The sequence below is a fragment of the Gavialis gangeticus genome, unplaced genomic scaffold (assembly GCF_001723915.1).
Source record: "Gavialis gangeticus isolate Ggan-Ray unplaced genomic scaffold, GavGan_comp1, whole genome shotgun sequence".
Classification (NCBI taxonomy): domain Eukaryota; kingdom Metazoa; phylum Chordata; order Crocodylia; family Gavialidae; genus Gavialis; species Gavialis gangeticus.
Window position 1 is genome coordinate 7181460 of NW_017728973.1, and position 20675 is coordinate 7202134.

A 20675-nucleotide genomic window follows, 5' to 3' on the forward strand; every position below is an offset into this window, starting at 1 on the left:
GAGATGCTGGGCACCTTCCCTCTCAGTCTGTCTGGGACAGGGATGGGAGCGCAGGCTCTAGATGGCTCAGTAAGCAACAAGCGCTCTTCTCTGCCTCCGCCTCCGACATCCAGCTGGCAGATACCAGCTCCGATTTATGACTGTCAATTCAGATGGTGCGTCAGACCCTGCCAGCGCTCCCTGGCAATGCCAGCCTTGGCAGATGTTGCCTTCATCCTAGTCATTTGGAGTGGCAATTTAGCTTGATTTCTGTCTTCCATGGATCCCTTTCCTCTGCTCCTCCAAGGAAACTGAGCCATCTTTAGAGCTGGCATTACACCTCTGTACCGTGGTTGGGCTTTAAGAAGTATTTATTATTCAAGAGCACATCAGCCTTCAATCGTCTCACTTTAATATGAAATTACACTCCCCTGCCATTGAAATATGAAGAGCCATTTGGCCATATGATATTGAAGAGGGCTTAATGTATTTATTTGTCTTAATCTGACTTCCTCCCTGTTTCTAATGGGAGTAGAAAAATTACATTTACTGGTGCCACAGGATCACATGCCTCTGAGATGGAAACAGCCTTGCCCATAAATCAGCCAGTACATTCCGAGACCGAAGCAGGGTTGCTGTTGCAGGAGTTCTTAGTCTGCTCTCAGATGTCCAAAGTGGCATGCGTCTTCCACATATCCCTGGCTGTTCCCTAGTCTGATCCATCTTGCCATAGTCCTTAGGCCCCTTGGATTGAGGTATCACATCCTACTGTACTATGTAAAATTTCTCTCCCTCCCTCATTTCCCCCTTCTCTCTTCCCCCCCCGCCTGTCTCTCACCTATTGACTCCTCAATCTACATTTTCACTGACTACCTATCTCGCATGCAGACCAGCCCAGCCTCTGGCTTCTTTACTTTTCATTCCATCCAGGAAGAGCACACACCAACTGCTGAAACTTCCTTAGCCTAATGAAGGGTTTTTGAACCCAAAAGCTTGCTTAATAATTATTTTCCAACTATTTAAGTTGCTCTAATAAAAGATATCAGATTCACCCAAAGAACCTTGTCTGCCTCTCCCTCTTGGTGTTTCACACCTTTTTGCTTTTGGGGGACACCAAGTCACATTTCTTAGTTGTTACTTAAGCAAGCTGTATTGGTAACTAACTGCCAGGTGTAGAAGCTGAGGTTCTTGCCCCACTGGAGTCGCTGGGAGTTTTGCCATTAACTTCAGTGCAGGCAGGTGTCACCCTTTGTGGCTTTTCTCCAGAATTTGGCTCTCTTAGCTGCTTGATTTTCCTTGATTCAGAGCTGAACCTCCACCATTTGTAGCCTGGCACAATGTGTTCCCACCACTCCTCCAGGCACATCCCTATGCCACTAGCTGCAAGGGACAGGCTGGGGAGAGACGGCACAGTCAGCCAAGGACCCTTGTTCAGCGAGGGAATTCCTGGACAGAGAGCTGCCCTGGGTTCTGGCAGGGACCATCCAGGAGCTGGATCCCAGCCCAGAACGGAGGCTGAATGATGTATTCTAGGAACACCTGTTCCCTGAGGAAGGAGGTGTCGTTTGCCCAGACAGCCCCATTACTGCTTCACGTGCCCCCTTGTCTGGCCAGTCAGATTCTGGGGAAGGCTTTTTCCCAAGCTCATATTTCTGTTCTCTTTAAAGAGTAGGAGTAATTGCAGCCTGTGGATCAGCAGGGAATGTCCTACCTCTCTGGTTTGAGGCACAACTCACACAAGAATGTGGCCTTTTGTGGCCTGGTAATTGATATTGATGGTTTTTGGAGCTTTCCCCATGCCTGAGCGCCAGGAGGGGAATTTAAACCAAGCAAGGAAAGTGCCTTTCCCGATGAGATACTGCCGTCTCATTTCCCAGCTGATTCTCGCTGTCCTAGTTAGCAGCTCTCTCATCTTGTCACTCCCCAGGGAACAATGGTAAAGAAAATCCCTTTCTCAGACTGCTTGGTGACTCAGCTAAAAGCATGTGAGAAGCAAAAGGCCACCTGGCAATGTGCTATGGTCATTGGGGTGCTGAGGCTATGAGCTCCTGGGAAACTGATCCCTACATCCCCTCCTTCCTTGCCACCGGTAATGCAAACCGTCATGTTGCAAAGGTGTCCTGAATTAAATCCCACTGCCCAGCACTTGTGCTCACTTTCAGAGACTTTGTGAAGTCTATGTGCCGGCTTTCAGAGACTTTGCGAAGCTGCCAGCTGGACCACTCAAACCTCCCAAGGCACTTTTCACAGGAGAGAGGTGCTGACTCCAGCATTCTCTCCAAGCTAATTCTCTTTCACCTCCCTTCATTCCCCAGGTGGTGTCAGTTGGAGGCAGTGCTTTTTCTCCACTTCTAAAACTAATAGCCTGCTAGTGTTACGGGCTGCTGAGCAGCTGCTGTGTTCTATCCAAGAAGTGGCTGCATTTCTGTGGTGTTGGAAAGATCCCTTGCATCTAGTTATTTCAGTCCTTCTGTGTACCCATTGCTATGGTGCATCACGCACGCAAGTGCCAGGATATGGCATGTATCTGAGAAGTGATGAGCACTTCCCAGTCCTGTGGGGGTCATGGTACTGGGTGTCAAATGAAGACAGATACCCTGCCCCTGAGTGTGCTTCCCTCCGAAGGGAAGTGGCTGCAGAACTGTAAGATGATGGCATTTTTATTGCAACAGCACCCAGAACATGGCTGAACTGTGCTGGGTGCTGCGCACCTACACCTTGCAGAACAGTCCCTGTGCTGAGGAGCTTAAAATCTATATAGACAAAGAGAAAGGAAACAGAGAGGGGAGGTGACTTAGCTCCCCAGCCAGCTGACATCAGACCCAAGTCCCTTCTGTCTCAGTCCAGACCTCCCTCCTTGTGGCCACTCAGTTTGGAAAGGTGTATTGCCCTATAATTAAACCTATGGCACCTGAGTCCCAGTTCAGTGCTCTGCCCACTAGATAACACTGCCTTTTACCAAAGAACATTAGGCCCTTGATAACGGGGTCTCCTAATGGGAGGGGGGGCTCATTTCATAGTTTGGACATGGGGCAATGATTTTTTTTTTTTTGCAAGCCCCATCTCTTCTCCCAAAGAATCCCCAGGGCAGACTATTGCCTACCAGCCAGTGCCACGTGGTTAAAGATTATGACTCCCCTTCCGCAACAGCCAAAGAGATGGGTACTATCAATTGTCCTTCACAACCCAGACACTCAGGGAATTGAGATTCTGAAGCTGTCTGGATTGATGCTGAGAGCAAATTCCTGTTGGGTAACGCAAGTGCAAATACACAAATGTAACCCTGACACATTTGTTGCTTTTACCAGCCTGTCCTGGGGGATTGGTTTGTTTGCATACAGCCTCTCCCAAGCTGACCATGTTCCTAGCTAGGCCAAAATGTCACCGTAAAAACATGCTTGCTACGTGCATGGAAGACAGGCATTTCCTCGCCTGCTTCCCTGCTGCTGAGCACTGCATGCCAGGCTTCAGTAACGGCCCCTGTGCTGGCTGCATTGCCGGATGCCTTCAGAATGCTTGGCCTCAGCTTGGTCTCAAGTGTAAGGGATTCACACTAGCACCTTGTCTCCCTCGCTCCTGGGTAGTTTGCAGTGTCTTCAAAAACATTGCCACCAGTGATCCCTCTTGCTGGCGGTATCCTCAGAGAGCCATGGGGTTTCCCCTTGGCCCTGAAAGTGATCCTTATGGAAAAGCTTCTTCTACCATTCTCTGTGCTGCACCTGCTCAGCAGCTTACTGTAGGCCTTGAGCATTCAGAGCTGCTCATCATACAGAGTAGGCTGGCAGTTACTGCCATCCTGGGACTTGGCACCCACCAAGTGTGCCCGCAGCTCTTCCACAGGTGTTCCACATGGCTGTAGACAAGTCACTGAGCTTTTCTGTTCCTCAGTTTCTCAGCTGTAGGGTGTGGATATTTAGCCCTGTCCTGCTGGGCAGTCATAAGTGCTTAATGGTGCATTAAAGACTGTGAGAGGCTCAAGGGGTATGGTGATGGGGGCCATGGAAAGGCATCTTTCAACTGCCTCTGGGTGAAATGGCTATTAGTTACTCTTAGTAGGGAGTAAGGGTTAAATTATCACCCTTCCCTCCCTCCAGCCCTTAGTGGAGCAGCAGCCCAGCTTGATGGAAGGGAACAGGCTTAGTGAGCCCTCCAGCAGCAATGGAGGGGAATGGCAGTCAATCATGATAAGAATTTTTACTTTGCAAATGCTGAGGAAGCTGTCAGCCCTGCCCACCAAGTGTGTGCAGTCTGGAAAGGGCTCAAAATGGGGACATACATGGAAGGGATGGGGCTTGGAGCACAGGTTGCTGGTAAAGTGCCAGCAGCTGCTGAAGTTGTAGATACTGAAGTTCAAGCCAACTGGACAATATGCGTGGCTGCCTGGCAGTTTCGTTCTACAAGCTGGGAGCATGATGGGGCTACAGGGCACGTGTAAGACCCTCCCACCTTGCCCCAGAGATTACCCCTCACCCCATGCCTGGCTGCTGCACCACCTCCTCTAGACAAAGGTGCCTGTGGCAGGGGTGGATGACGGCAGGATCTGGCTATGTTGAGTTCCTGCAGTGGCCACTGCAGCAGGGGCACAGTTAGAGCAATCCTCAGGCTCGTACTGGGTTTCTACATCTACTGAACAAGGAAACTGTGCAGGGCAACTGCACAGGACCTTCTCTCCTCCGTTGCATGTCCCTCTCTTCAGCACCCTCATTCCACCACCCCCATCACCTCTAGCTTCAACTCCAGCCCCCAAGTGCCCTGACTGCCTCCACCCATAGGACTCCTTCCCTCTGCAGAGAAGAGCACACCAACCTCTTGGCAGAGGACTTAGCAGCCTTGGGACTTGTGGATGCCCCAGAAGAAGCTGGTCCTGGGGAGGCCTAAGGCCCTTCTGGCACCTCCAGAAGGGCATTTGAGGGAGGAGCTGCCAGATTGAATGGGACTCAATGGAGCCAGAGATGCTTCCTCTGCCAGGGGTAATCCCCATGCCATCTGGAAGCAGGTGGTGGGAATGATAATGAAGCCAATGAGGCAGAGGAAGCAACAAGATAGCAAGAATTTGACGATCAATCAAAAAGCGATCGGGAGGGGAACCAGCCAAGGCAGAGCAGCTGCACTTGTATGGCCCAGTCCCACTGGCAGCCTTCCTCTGTGTGCAAGCCTCACTCCTTTCCTGGGTGTGCTCAGATTGGGGCTTTGGTCCAGTTCTTTAGCAAGGGTCAGGAGAAGGCACTGGGAGACAAGTTAGTTGTTTGGTGCCATGTGGTGCCCCCCTCCCTTCCCATCACTGTGCTCCAATCACTAGCCCACATAGCAATTTTAGGAGGGAGAAGAGTTGGGGTTTGCACTACCATGCTAGGCCCCGGTCCATCAAGCCTGGTAGTGGCTGATACCGGATGCTGTGGAGGTGGTAGCACCAACAAGAACCAACCAGACTTCGTCTTTTTAGGGGCAGTGCCTGAGCTCTGAGGGGGCAATGGTGCTGTGGCTGCTTATGCCAGCTCCATGGCCATCTTTTATTATACTAATGGTTGGGAGGGAACCAGCCTGAGAGAGAGAAGACTGGAACTGTATTCCCAATTCTGCCACTGAGCTGCAGTGTGCCCTTGGCCAGGGCCCTTCTTTCTTCAGCCTCCCATGCATTGTCTCTCTGCTGAATTTCTTCAGGGCAGGTCTCATCTCTTTGCTCTGGGGTTGTGCCCAGCACAATGGAACAAGTGCCTCTAAGTAGCAATATAACACGAGTACCTTTAATAATACAGGAACACATGACCCTTAGGTTTCTCAGGCCCAGGCTGGTGACCAGTGCCCGCTATGTCCAAAAAAGGACATTGGTATGGGAGGCTCACATTATCCACCTGCATTCAGCTGGAGGCTCTAAGTGTCCTGAAAGCCTCCACTGTTCAGGCCAGCTGCATAACTCACCAGGGATGTTCAAGGCCCTGTCAGTGAATCCCAGACAGAAATTCAAAGACTTGGAGTTTCTCACTCTGCTGTGCATCGCCAGAAACGAAGGAACCCTCCTTGGCACTCTGCTTCACTTTAGGCTCAACACAGGACAGTACCTGTTCCTCACAGTGTTAATATTACACTGTCCAGCAGCAATGCCTAGGAAATTGGGCCTTGAAACAACAGGGACCAAGCTGTCTCTGAATAAATTTAGGCTGGAAATGAGAAGGAGGTTTCTGGCCATCAGAGAAGTGACATGCTGGGATATCTTCACAGTTTGGCGTCACACAGGCAAAGAGTGGTTTTAAGACTGGGTTTGATATGTTTCTGAAGGGCCTGGATGAAGAGGTTGCATGTGGTAGGAGGAGACCAGACTTGATGCTGGACTTGCGGTCCTGAATCTTACAGAAGCAAGCGTGGGGGTGTGAGGCCCTTCCTGGAGCTGTCAAATGGGAGGTACCATGCAGGTGCCATTTCATTACTTGCGTTTATTACTGTGTGGTCGTGGAAACAGGTGAAAACAGGAACCCTGCTGGACACTGGACACCACAGGACATAAATGTCCCCGTTCTGAAGTGCTTGCAGTCTAATCAGTTGGGGGAAGGGAGGTCATTCACACCCAGTTACTATATGATTGTCAGTGATTTCAGCGGCTGCAGCCCAATGTAAGAGTTCAGCCTCTTCTAGTAGGTAGTGGGGTCTTGGGAGTCAGAACTCTTGGGGTTTAGCCTGCGTGGTGTGGGAGGTATATGGTCTGGCTTTTAGAATAGAGGGCTTAGAGTCAGGACGTCTGGGGCTTACTTGTACCGGTGCCCTGTGTGTTTTTGGGCAAAGTTGCTTCAACTCTCGTTTCATCTAGTCCATCAGTGCGTGTGCCTTAGTTTGTCCACCTGTAAAATGGGCGTGCATTGTGCACAACATTCATTACCCTTTGGTGTTATGAAGCATGAGTTATTAGTTATATCAGTGCAAGTTTCTCTAGGTTACAATGTCAAGGTTTAGAGCAGAGTGTGTAAATAGGATTTAAGATCCGGGGGCAGGGTCTTAAGGTCTACTAATATTGCTGTAATTTTCCACTGAGATGAGTGGTCATTATCTGTAAGAAGCAGGTTAGGTAGAGTGGCATATGCAGCCTAAAGAGGCAGCCACTCAAACGGAAGCTGCTGAGCAGCAGGCACTCTAGTCCTGGGTTACAAAAATTGCTGTGCCCCTCTTGGAAGCTGTGGTCCCTCTGGCTCTTCCCCTGGGGCTTGGATTTGGTCGGAAACTTCTGGGGTGGTTAGAAGAAAATGGTTAGTTTACAAAACCTCTTCCCAAAACACGCTAGTAATACAGGAATTGATTTCCAACCTTGGCAACCGCATCCTGCCCTTCTGCATTCACTGTGCTCTGTGTGCAGAGGGAGAGGGAAGAGGAGAAGAGATGGAAAGGGGGAGGTGGAGGTTGCAGGTTAGGAGGGGAAGATAGGGAAGGCTGAGAGAGCAAATTAGAAAGAAGGAGACTGAGGTGGATAACCAGAGAGAGAGACAGGAGGAGACAAGGCAAGCCACTGCATAATCATAAGCCTGTTATCTGTGGATTTCTCTGCCACAGCCATCAGAAGAAATCCCCCTTTCAGATGCACACCACGCAACTGGGTCCACCCAGAGACCGTGTGAAACGTGCTGTGCTCATCGGTGAACTGGCAGGTCCCTCCACCCCATAGGGAGTGTAGGGAAATGCAAGGTGTGCACGGGAGCTGAAAGCCGGAGCCGAGCGCCGTCAGGCAGCGGTCCAGCTTGGAAGTGGTCTCCCGAGCAGGTGAGTCGTCTTGAAGCCAGGCTGCTTAATTGGCTTCCATCTAGTTGATCAGCAAAGTGCCCTTTGGTGGGTTTTAAATCTGTGCAAATTGGTGTTTCAGAGAGATGCTGAGACTTGGCTGTTTTCAGTTGGATATTTAATGCTTCCAGCCGGCAGGACTTCAACCCCCGGCTATTTCTGAGATTGTACGTGTGAATGCACACAAGCCAGGGGGTTCATGCGAGTGTGTACGTGCAGGCACGTGTCATTTCTAGGCACTGCTGCAGGCGCTGCTGTTACGAGTCTGGGCAGCCGTGATTAAATCCAGTGATCATTTCTGCATTGCATTTGGACCGCTGAGCTGAAGGGGCTCTCTCTGCTGCAGCTGGTGTGAGGAGACTCTTAAGGTGCTCTGGGCAGGAGGGCAGGGCAGGGCAGGGCAGGGCAGGGCAGGGTGGGGAGACTGGTGGAGGCTGGGACCTTATGATGTGAAAGCTCAGGCCTACCCTGTCCCTGGGGTGCTGCCAGGTGATGTGGCAAGTGGCACTTCCTGTGCTGCCTACCCATGAGACCAGCACTCAGCTGGTGCCCCCCAACAGGAAGTCTTTGGCTGCTGCTCTGAAGGAGCTGTTGCCTTCTGAGCAAGGGGTAGAAGTGAGCCCAGCAGGGGGAGCAGGGGCAATCAGAGGTTCTCCTTCAGAGCCCTGTGAAAAACAGCATTCCCCCAGCATCCTGGGTGAGCTCTGATGTGTCCACTGTGCTCACAGTTCACTTGCAGTCTTGCTCTGACACTGCACCCTGCGTTCTGTGGCCTGGGGCCTTGTCCAGCCTGGCTGCATCTGTTTAAACAGCTGGTTCTGTGGTGGCTGAAGCAATGTTGCTGCACCCAGTTTAGCACTCTTGGTGATGGCAAACCTGATGGCAAAGCAGGGCTTAGTTGAAGGAGGCATATTTCACCCCTTTCAAGGGGCTATCCCAGGCTATGGCCAGCCCACATACCCCAGCTTATCAGCCATCCTAAATCAGTGGTTTTCAACCTTTTTTTCATTTGTGGGCCCCTAAAAAATGTTGAATGGAGGTGTGCACCCCTTTGGAAGTTTCAAATGGAGGTGCAGAGCCCTTTGAATTGTAAATGTGAGTATTCACATAATTTTGATTGATCATAGTCATCTTTTGCAGACCTCTTAAACATAGTCTGCAGACCCCCAGGGGTCTGCAGACCACGGGTTGAAAACCACTGTCCTAGATTGCCTTCTGTCAAAAGCCCCTCCCCAGCAGGCCCTGCTCCTGGTTTATAAGCAGAAAGGCAAGGGATGAGGTAGGTTTAACATGCAAGAGTTTGCTTGGCTTTGCCCCCGTCACTAGTTTAGGCAGAGATGGGCCTGGGCAGATAAGTTCTGATCCACTTTGAACACTTCCTCAGCTCATAGTTGTTCAGACCCAAGGCTTTGGTTCACCAACTCCAGCTTGCTATGTTTTATCTGGGTTGAGTAGGGAGAGACCCTCAGGGGAAGAGTCTGTAAGTGGGGAAGAGACAGGACAGAACAGGATGCCATTGGTGGGGAGAGTTGGAGATTGGATGGGGTTGGGGGAGTGCCCTGTCAGTGGAGAGGCCAGCAGGAGGTCAAGTAGGGTGGGGTGCACCCAGGTCTGGGGAGGAAGGTGCCATGGGTGGAAGGTGGCACCCCCTCTGTTGGGAACTTGGCAGGGCCAGTGAGACTGAGCCTGGCTTCAGCACAGAGCCTGCCTGCCTGCTTCCCACTGGGCTCCATGCCTGTCACTGAGACAGATCCATGCCAGGAAGCCCACCCTGGCATCCTTCCCTGTTGCTCATACCTCCCCTTGCTCTGTCCCAGGTGTGCTGTGGTGACTCAGTTTGCCTAGTCAGATTCACTCTCTGGCCATGTTGCCTTGCTTTGTAAAGCAGCGCTCCAGGGCTGTGCCTTGGAAGAAAGAGCCTGAGAGGGACGCTGGCTCTGGGCAGGGTTGTGCCCTGCCCTGTACTGAGCCAGGACAGCCTGATCCTCAGCCTAGCACCATGTATGCAGTGCACTCTGTTTTGCCTGTTCTGTGGCAGGGAGACATTCATTGGGTAGCAAGACAGAGCAGTCAGCCTAACTAGCCTACTAGTTCCCTGCTGAAGAGCTGACATTTTGCTCTTGCTCCTCTGGGATCTTTGCTGCCCTTTGTCCTCTCCCTTACACTAACCTCAGATGCCCCATGGGAGGCTGACCAGGCCTAGGGAGACCTCAGTGGTTCTCTTGGCCAAAGGGGATTCAGCAGAAAACCCACCCAGCTGCCTCTTCTGGTTCCTGGGACGAGCTGGCCCTGCCTGGGCCAGGGTTCAAGGCCCTTGCACTGGCTCCCAGCCCACAAATGGCCTCTTTGCTCTGGGAGCAAGACTTTTGTTCAAGACCCTTCTTACCTGGCTGGAAAGAGAGCTCAGCCATGAGACGGACTGAGTGGGGTTAGGATTGCAGGGATGCCTGGGGCATCCAACTTCAGAAGGCTGCAGCATGGGGGTCACCCTGGCTTTGCCCTTCTGCTCCCCATGCCAGATGCATGCAGATTAGCCACATCCCATGCTAGTGCTGTGGGGGCACGGGCCATTTGCAGATGCATGGCTCAGATAATGACTCTTTTGGGCTGAATGTGGTGGTTTTCCAGGCCTCAGGGCCAGGCACAGCTATTTAGAGCATCTAGATCATTGCAGGTAACCTTGGTGGCCTCTTCCAACCATGCCCACCTCCATGGTGCACACTCCATGCCCTCTTGTGAACCAGGGCTTCTCTAGAACAAGACACTGATATCAGGCAGGTCCCTGTGGCCAGTTGGTCCCCTCATAAAATGCCATCAAAGGCATGAAGTATCAGGCAAAGAGCCCTGGCATCAGTTGAAGGGACAGCAAAGCCAGCAAGCAGGTGGTGTCCCTTCGTGCTCTCTCTTGCTCCCCTCAGGTGCTCAAGATCCCCCAAATCCTTCTGCAGCAGGCCCTGATTGACATATGGTACTGTACTAACTCTGCAAAGTGCCCTCCACCCTAAAGTGCTTTGTCAGACAGAGCCCCCAAGGAGAGTGGGCCTAATTTGAGATGTAAGGGCTTAGCTCTCATACTGTGAGACTAGTTTCAACCCTGCGAGTTGGGCCATGCATAGGGGAAGGCTGAATTGAATCTATCAGCTAAGGCATGCATTACAAAGATGAATGTGTTTTGCTGCCCAGCCTGCTTCAGAGTATCATTACCCCCATATTGCAGACAAGAAAACCCGCCAAACAGTGTTTAAGTTGCTTGCTTCAGAAAGCAAAGCAAGCGAGGAGCAGAACTGGGAACTGGAGCATGGATTTCTGAGTCTGCATTCCCCAGTTTTTGCTAGGCATCTGCTTTCCTAATTCATTTGCCACTTGAATGCAACTGCTTCTGGTGTGGAATGCAGTGCCTGTTTAGCCACCTTGGTGGAACATGATACAACAGGCAACACATGAAGGAAGGCATGGCTCTGAGTTGAAATGACAGTGTGAAGAGTTGAGTGAGGTGGAATGCAGTCAGCCAAGCTGGGATTCAGCTGGGACACTGGAGACTTTTGCCCCTACGTACCTTTGTGGATGTGCCAGGGTCCCTGAAAAGCAGCAATGGGACATCCACTCCCTGACTTCTGCAAGGAATTGTTTCTTTGGCAGATCTCAGCCAGAGAGGTCTGAGTGTTCAGGTGGCACAGGGTATGTCTATGCTGCTTGCTTGGCATCCTTGAAAGTGCCACAGGGAAACCTCCCAATCTCACTTGGCACACATCAGGCCCAGGAATGAGAGGGTGAAGCTGCCATGGGGGTATACCCAGCTGCTGCTCACAACACCAGGGTTGTGTGTGGAGCTGGGACTTCTAGCTGGGCCTGCCCCTATCAGGCTTGCTCAGGTAGCAAGGAAGGGAACATTAATAACCAGCAGCCTTATGTGCAGGGCTCTTCAGGACTGAGCCGAGCAGAAGGATTGGGCCCACTTATCTCCCTGGCATCACAATCGTCCTGAGTGTCCTGCCTGCATTTTTGGTGCCTTTCTTCACTCCATCGTGCCTCATTAGCTGAAAGAATGGCTCCTAAGCAGGCTTGAGAGCTGCCCTGCCTCTTCCTCACAGGCACACCAGGTGTTGTTTGCATCCAAGGGGCGGGCATGGAGATCAGTCGGAGGGGAGGGGTTTGTGCAGCTGTGTCTGGGGGAGTGGGAGACTGTGTCTTTAAGAGCAAAAGAGCTTGCTTGGAATGCAATCAGCTACGCCTGGATAACTGCATCCCCAGCCCCTAGCACGCACAGTGGGTAGCGCACAGAGCGGCCTGGCTCTCCATCAGCAGACGGGTGGTGAAGCTGCAGGGCCAGGGGGAGACAAGGGCATGTGGGTGTATGTGCGCTGGCTCTTGGCACAAGGCCCACATGATTCATTCGACAGGGCACACTGACGTTCCGGGAGGAAAAATATCTCCGGCGAGAGACACAAGGAGCTTTAAAAGTACTGACAGCAAGAGAGTCTTCCACGCAGAGCAGGGAAATACAATGGGACAATGGGGGAAAAGTTACTTGGGCAGGGAGAGGATGTGAGCAAAAGTGCTGGCTGGGAGCCGGAAGGATGCGATGGGCCCTGGCCGGGAAACTAGGGCAGCAATCGGCCGCCATGGAGACAACCTCGCAAGCACTCATGCCAGCCTGACTGCCCTGCCAGCAGGTCCCCCCCTCTTTAGCTCAGTGGCGGGAATAGCTGACGGGAGCCTTGCACTGGGAGGCTGTTGTGTTTGGGGTTGCCCACATCCGTAGCCCAGGAGCACTGGGAGCACGCTCTGCAACCCGCACCCTCATCCCGCTACAAAGATCTGGATGTCGCTATCACAGGGCAGCCAGCGGGTGACTTGCCGGCGAGAGACTGGGAAGTACACATGTTCTCGAGGTCAGTGCCCGCATACTCAGGTTGGTAACAATCCCACCTAGCCTCTTACTTTTGATGAATACATGTTTCCTAATGAACTGAGTTTGTACTTCATTAACATAAGCCGCTAACGCAATGCGATATGTCTCCTTAGATTTAACTTGACAGAGATGGTGTGTTGCTTTAAATGCCAAGTGATTAGTAAAACCATATTTAATTTGGTTTAAACATACGTGAAGCGATGCAGGCGCATGTTGCACCGAGCATGCCATCTCACTCCAAACTCCCTCTGGGTGTCTGTTCAGCCGGCCGCATGTGATTGCATTTTGAAGCCAGGCAGAGCGTCCTGAGGGCATGGCCCCTGGGCAGGAAGCAGGCCAGACCCCCCCAGGACAATGGGCTGCGTGGAGCATCTTGAAGCAATATGGTCCTTGTAGCGGGGTTCGGGGGAGAGGGCATCACGGGGAAGTACGTAGTGGGGGGTAGATATTATCTGAATACTGATGCATCAGGGTGTGTTCAGAGGCAGTGGAGAGCAACAGACAAAGACTGCCCTGTGTGTGAGCCCAAAGCAGGTTAGTTCTCCCCTGGGGACCCTCCCGTGAAAGGCTGGGTTGTTGGCTGGGGGAAGGGGAGGGGCAGGCAGAGGAGAAAGCATAGCTGCTACTGCCCTGCTTTTGCTTGAATAAATGTTGCTGGCTGGACAGTGTCTCACTGCAGCTGGTGGAATCCTGGGGCCAGGTGGGCTAGGTCTGCCTCTGGTTCCTATAATTATGTCCCTTCCACTTGGCAGCAAGTGTTCGTACAAGCTGGAAGGAGCCATTGTCTTCTCTGGGTAGCAGCTGCTGGTCAGGGACACCAGAAGCAAAAGGGGCAAGGTCCAATTTTATTAGAAGGGACCTGTTGCTAGATGCCCTTTGGGGCCGCCAGGAACAGCTCTGTGATGGCCAAACTGGGGAGCGGGTTCCTCCCGGGATCAGCTTTTATGTCAGAGTGTTGATCCCAGGGCTGCTCTGCAAAGCACCTGGGCTTACTCATACGTGCAAGATCCTTGTGAATACAAACAATGCCGAGATCAGTAAAGAAATTCCCTCTTATTCCACTGTGGATACCCCACGATTCATGCGGATCAAACTGCAGAGTGGGGGAGCTTACTGGTTTGCAAGGCTGTTATGTTCAGTTGTGGCATGGGATAGTGACATGTCATCATATCATTCCCTAGTGATGGGTTGTACCATGGGGACACATGGAGAAGCAGACACTTGAAACAGATATATGGAATAAGGTTCCCCAGTGTTTGACTTTCCACCACTGAGAACTGAGCAGGAGAGGGACTCGGTGCTGATGTAAAACCACCGGGTACAAATTGAGGGTCTGGGCCCTTCCTCTAGACAGTTCCGCATTACAGGATGCAGTGTCCCACAAGGCAGTTTTTAAGGTGAATCTGACCATGTGTTACCTGCTCAACACACCCCTAAAGTATTTAAGTAGCCAGAGACAAACTGTCTATCAACAAACATGGACTTAAACCTGCAAGCCCCACCATATAAACCAGAGTCCAATCTCCCTACTCCAGCCTGTAACAATTCAGGACTCCTGTGCTCATCCCCATCTGGAACCAGCTCTTTCCCTCTTACCCTCAGGGCAGTAGTATCCCCTCCATTTTACAGATGAAAAAACTGAGTCACACATCAGTAAAGAGATTAGCTAAGGTCACATGGCCAGGCAGTGGCAGAGAAAGGAATTCGCCCAGGGCCTTCTGACTCCACATCTAGTGTCCAGCCCACAAAAGCAGCAGTATTTGGACTGTACCTATGCCTAGATGATTTCAATGGAAACCAAGGTCCCATTCTACTGTTAGAGTTTCTGTCTGTAAGAGCTTACAGTGCCAATAGCTAAGATAAAGGGGGGAGATGGGAAGGCGTATCTTCGTTGTACCGTTGGCAAATAGAATGAAGTGAGGCCAGACTATCAGAAGTGGTTGGGTGGGACTTCCAAGTACAACCAATTGCTTGGGGCTGGATCTTCAGATGGGCTCAACTTTCATTTAGGCATCTAAGAAAGAACTGAGTTACCTGAACGGCTCATCACCCACCCGTTACCCTTGGTGACACAGGCCTTCCAATGGAGCCCAGCTCTGGACTTGCAGAGACCTTGAACATCTTCGTGTTTGCATTGCTGCTTCTGGGGGACCTGAGGTCTTCTGCTAATCCAACTTCCAATTGCTTGTCAAAGGGAACTTTGGGAAGAGTTAGACTATGCTCCACTCTCTTCTGTCTTCAGGCTGAGCAGTTCTCATGAGGCTGCACTTCCTGCTGGAGCTGATGTCCTGGTGGGTCTGTGTATTTTTGCTCCCTGCACCACTTGCTCTCAGATGCATTTGGTTTTGATGAACTGCAGCTGTGCAGTTGCAGCCTGCTGTTGGCCACCTCTCAGCAATGGAGCAGAGAGTGCCACTGCGCTGTTGGCTGTGGATTAGGAAGAAGTGATGAGCTGGCCAGAAAAAATTGTACCAAGTGCCTTTAAAGAAAGCAATTGCTACTAACCTTTGAGTGCAAAACAGCTTCCCCTGCTGAGCTGTGGAGCATGTGATGTGCTAGCAAAGTGCGAGGATGCCCTAGGGGCAACATCTCCAAGCTCCAGGCTCTTTTAAGCACTGGCTTCTTGTTTTGCCTTCTAGCCCCTTCTCCATCTATCTCTCTGCCCTACCTTTCAAATCACATTTCTTTCTGTGCCATTGCCCCCTGCCAGTGGCACCAGCCTCTGCTTTCAGCTTGTCTCTTGTACTCCCAGCCATCTTTGTTTCCTTCCAGACCACCTGTTTATACACAGAAGGGTTGTGGTAGCTGCGGTAGGGGGTGGGCGGATGGCTATTGGCACTGGACCTGTGACTGAGGAGATTTGGGTTCAACTCCATACGCCCCCTGGGCAAGTTGTTTGGTTTGCCATGTGGTTCCATCTGTGAAACACTGTCGGTACTTGCCAACCATGATGATGCAGGGTGTGTGCATACCTACCTGGATCAGGCCTCCCTGTGCTGGGAACACCTGCAGAGTGCATGTGGCACTGGTGTGGCTGGGGCCCCTACTAGCGTGGTCAGCATGTGCAACCCTTGTGCCCTGCCCCTGCCATGTGTTTTCCTGTTGTGTTTTACCCTATCTTTGGTGGGGGCTTCTCTGGGGCAGGGGGTGGTGTTTGCTGATACAAGCTTCACAGCACAGAGTCCAATTTGGATCCCTGCTTGGAAGATGTAAGTGCTGCTGCTGTACAAATAATAGTAGGCAGCTAAGTCCTTACCCCTGGGACCTTCTGGGGCCTGCCACAGGGTGCCAGGGACTCAGCTGACACCGGGGGGAGGAAGCAGGCAGCCCCTGTTTGTTCTCATTTTTCCTGTCATTGGAACAACAGCAGTGGCCTTGCTCTGTTTAGTGACTCCGCTCTGTGTCTCATTAGAGGAAGAAATGGCCCTGTCGGGAATTGATTTTCAGTCCTGGTTTGTGTCCCCTCCAGCCCTCCCTTCCCGCCAGTCTCCAGAGCTGTCAGCTCTGCACTTTTTATTCCTCTGTCTCTCTCTCACCCACCTGGCTGTCTCTGCTGCCTGCACTAACTAGGTGTGTTCCCCCCCTCAATCTTGCAACGGATGCACAGCAACTTGAGGAAGCAGTCCAGCCCTTGGCCCTGGTGAGGTACCACACATCCTGCCATGGCTCTAAGGAAGAACATTCCTCCTGCCTGGCTAAACTGATTGAGTTCCTGGCCACTCCAGATGCAAGTGGCTCAGTCCCCACACAGCCATGGCTTGTCTGGGTGTGTTTCACATCCACAGATCTGGAGTTTAGTTCAGCTTCTCTGGAATCCCCCATCCTCCCTCAGAGAGTTAGACATATGAACAATTTCCTGCAGAGATAAGGTGGGCAGGGATTTACTACTCATCAGCTGCTCCATGTTAACTGCCTGTGTGTGTGCTCTTACTCTGTGGTAAGTGAAAGCCTAACTGCAGCAATTTGCACCACTTTTATTGATGCTGCAGTTTCATTTCCACTTGCTGCACACTTGGGCATGGGCACACATGGGCACTCACCATGGAGCAGGTGTTGTGAGATAAATCCTTACCTCCTTCATCCCTATGATCAGTTCCCCTCCCCTCATGGTACATTAAAGCTTCATTTGATTCCTGATCTGCCTTGAGAGGCAGAGGTCTGAGAGAGAGGCACTATGGGGTGGTGACCAGAGCAGCGTGGAAGCCAGGGAACATATGTTTTATTCCTTCTTTTGCCACTGATTCACTGAACAACTTTGGTTTGGTCACTTAGCTCCGTGCCTCAGTTTCCCCATCATTAACATGGTGATAATGCAGAGCTTCTACGAACAGCTTGTGAGTGTCCTAGAGATCATTGGATGAAAGGTACTACACAACCCCCAATGACTGTAGGCCCTGTCTGTGCCCCTGTATCCACCAGCACTATCCCCTGGGCCTTCAAGATTATCTGGTGAGGAATGGATAATATCCAAATGCACCACACATCAGACACTTGGCTGGGGTGTTTTAGTCAGGGCCTGCCTTGAGCAGGTGGCTGGACTAGATGACCCTGTGAGGTCCCTTCCAGCTCTGCTTTCCTATGTTCCTATGATCTTTAGGCCAACACTCCCTTCTGTCCCCCATCATGGGGGTCTTGCTCTGTTCCCAAGTCAGGATTCCTCCTTTCCTACATGAAACTAGGGAAACCCTTGCATCCTACAGCTGGCTTCATGTTCATAGAACATGCTTTGCTTGGGAAAGGGGCTCATTATGCACTGGTGGCACACTTGGGCACCCGTGCTGACTCATATCTGGGCACCCTCACTGACTAACACCTGCGCTGGCTGTAGCACATGCTCATGGGTGTACATGCCTGCTGTTCCCTGACTCCTTGCTCTGGCTTGCACGCCCACATGCAATCTGACAGACCCTCTCAAGCAGGCGCTGGCTTACTGGCAGTCAAGCCTTCTCTCAGTTTGTGGGGCAAAGAGATGGCAGCTCGGAAATATAGGCTGATGCTGTAGGGAAGAGGTAAGCTGGAGCCTGAGCTGGCCCTTTCCCTTGGTGCTAAACACTGCCTGCTTCAGTCTGAATGCAGCCCTCTGATGGGTCACAGTCACCTTGCCCTGCCTCCTCCCAGTGTCTGCACCTCAGGACATGCACAAGACCTCCTCTGAGGGGCATCCACTTCCCTGATGATGAGGTGGCACACATGCCATTAGATTGTTTATCTGCTATATTCTTACTGGTCTATGGGTCTCTCTACCATTTCCCAGGGTTTGGGATCAGAGATGAGCCTTAACGGTCCCTGAACAACCCAGCTGGGAAGCCACTGCAGCTCACCCTGGGCCAGAAAGAGCAGCCAGACTCAGGTGGGCTTCCCTTTCAAAGCCACTTCCCTTCTTTCCTAATCCAGGCCAGGCAGGGCCCCCAGTTTGGCACTCTGGAAAATGGCAACTCAGTCTGCAGCCATGCCAGAGTCTAAATTCAACATTCAAGCATGGGTCCTGCCCTGCTGCTGTGCAGGTCCTGAGTACCTGCTCCCTAGGGAGTTGATGGGGTAGAAACTGGAGGTCTGTATGTATGCAAGCACACTTGTGACAAAGGGGGCTCTGGGTGACTGAACACAACAGACAGGAGGTGACAGGAGGGTCTGAGCTACATGCAGTGGCCACTCCAGCGCTGGCTGCCCTGTGTCTGGCATTACACCACAACCCTGTGTCTGGGCCCAGTTTCTCTACCGCTACAAGAAGGCCATGGAGCATGCCACTCCTGAGCTTCTGCTCACACCCTACCCCCTCTACCTGGGGCTAGGAGGGACCCAGCAAGAGAGCTTATCAGAGCAGTCAGGACTTTTCCTGCATTACTGCTCAGACTACTGCAGCCCCCTTCTCATCTGGCCTTTGTGGGGCTTATTGTACTCAGCATCCTAATGCCGGGGAGATCATGCATGGGGGGAGGGAAGGCTGCCACATGAGCAGTGAGGGACTCCTGTGCACCTGCCCTATGCTCATGTTTTCCTGCTTATTCTCCCATCTCCCCCAACTGTCCCCCCCCACCCTGCTAGGCTGTGCTAGAAAGGTAACAGAAAGCATTGATGTGGTGCCAGGAGGGGGAAGTTATTACTTTTCTGATGCCTGATAGATTGGAATTGATTTCCTCAGCAATTTACTTTGCTAACACAGCTGGAAGCAGCCAGAGCCCATTTTAACCCTAATTACAGCCCAGTTCTACAGGAGACAGGGTGGCAGGGATGGGAGGAAGGGGCTGCATTTCTAGGGCCACATGAAACAGCCTCCGCTGCAGCGCCAAGTGATGCTAAAAACCTCTCCAGCTGCTGGAGGGTGGCTCTGGCTGCTCTGCTAAGCCAGGTGAGAATGGCTCTGTTGGGAAGTGTTAATACAGGTAGGGTATGGCGCTGGAGGGAAGCAGGATGCACATCCATTCCCTGTTGATCCATACAAGCCTGGAACCCCTCACACCCCTGAGCCTGGCTAATGCCCCTGCAGGCTACAGTCTCGCCCTAAAGTTTCTGAAAACTCCTTCCCCTCTCAGTCCTAGACTGTTTCTGCAGCCACTCCTCTCATGTACCTTCTTTCTTGCCTGCAACAGCCTCTACTTTTTCTGCCTCTTTTCCCTGCTTCACCAAACCCTGGCAGGCTTCTCACTAATGCACAGTTAGAGAAGCAGCTTTCTCCCACCTTGGTCCTGGCAGCCACTGAAGCAAGCATGGCAGTGTATGTCCAGTAGAGGGCACAGTGAGCAGATGCAAACTCATTCATTTCCAATCCAGAGGGAACTGTGCAAGAAATGCTTTGCCATCAGGCAAGGAGCTCCGGGGCAGCCATGGACATAGAAGCATGTGCAAAGGCCTTGATGCCACAGGCTGGGTGGTTAAGAGCAGGGAATGGAGCTGAGACCAGACTCCTGGTTGTATTCTGTGGGCCAGTCACTGCTTTTCCTTCACCACCTCAGTGCCTCCTCTGCTGGCTAGCCTGGCCTCTCCATCATTATCATCACTAGTCCTACCTGGAGAGGGCACCCACTGGCTGCTCCAGGCTCCAAAGCTCCCTGTCATCCAGTGAATGGGAAGGCATCCTCGCTCACTTCCTCCTAGCTGCCAGGGTGCACTGCCAGCACTTACTGCTGCAATGTAGGTGGAAGAGGAGAAGATGTTGCAACTCGTGTTTATATTATTAGGCATTTCTTTCTTTCTATCGGCTTCTCCACTCTGTTTTTTGCACCAGCACCAAGCTACTGGTGCCCCTTATGACAGAGCCCAGGGCCCTAGAAGAGAAGAGCACGGAGCTAAAGGGGCAAGGCTCTGAGGTGCCAGCTGTAGTAGACATCCTCTATGGCTCTGGATTGGAGGAGGACATGAAGCACAAATGGAACAGCAAGTTATAATAGGACCTCGCTGGCTGGCCCTAATTTTTGGTGCTTTTCGGGTCTCCATTGTGATTATATGTGACCACCTAAAGCATAGAATCAATGAGTCAGAAGGGACCTAGACAGATCATCTAGTCTGACCCCCTGCCATGGGCAGGAATGAGCACTGGGGGTGGGAGGGGTCATAAGACCCCAGCCAGGTGCTCATCCAGTCTTCTCTTGAAGATTTCCAGGGAAGCTGAGAGCACCACCTCTCTGGGAAGCCTATTCCAGGCTCTGGCCACCCTTACCGTGAAGCAGTTCTTCCTAATATCTAACCTAAACCTATCCTCCCTCAGCTTGTGGCCATTGTTCCTGGTGACTCCAAGGGGGACCCTGGTGAACAGACTTTCCCCGAGTCCCTGCTGCTGGCCCCTGATAAGGTTGTAGGCAGCCACAAGATCCCCCCTCAGTCTCCTTTTGCGGAGACTGGAGAGATTCAGGTCCCTCAGCCTCTTCTCATAGGGCTGGTCACGGAGGCCCCCAACTGTACGAGTGGCCTCCTCTGGACCCTCTCCAGGTTTCCCACGTCCCTCTTGAAGTGCGGCGCCCAGAACTGGACACAGTACTCCAGCTGCGGCCTGACCAGCGCGGCATAGAGGGGGAGCAAGACCTGT

The 20675-nt window shown here is 52.0% G+C and overlaps 1 protein-coding gene across 1 annotated transcript in view; it reads left to right on the forward strand.

Annotated features, from left to right (window-relative positions):
- The first annotated feature begins 12032 nt into the window (after positions 1 to 12032).
- SRCIN1 (SRC kinase signaling inhibitor 1) overlaps positions 12033 to 20675 on the forward strand; it is a 178120-nt gene continuing 169477 nt past the window's right edge. Inside the window, exon 1 of the mRNA XM_019507731.1 lies at positions 12033 to 12632. Within this exon, the coding sequence (XP_019363276.1) occupies positions 12563 to 12632 (70 nt within the window). The 5' untranslated portion in view covers positions 12033 to 12562. The remainder of the gene's footprint in view (positions 12633 to 20675) is intronic.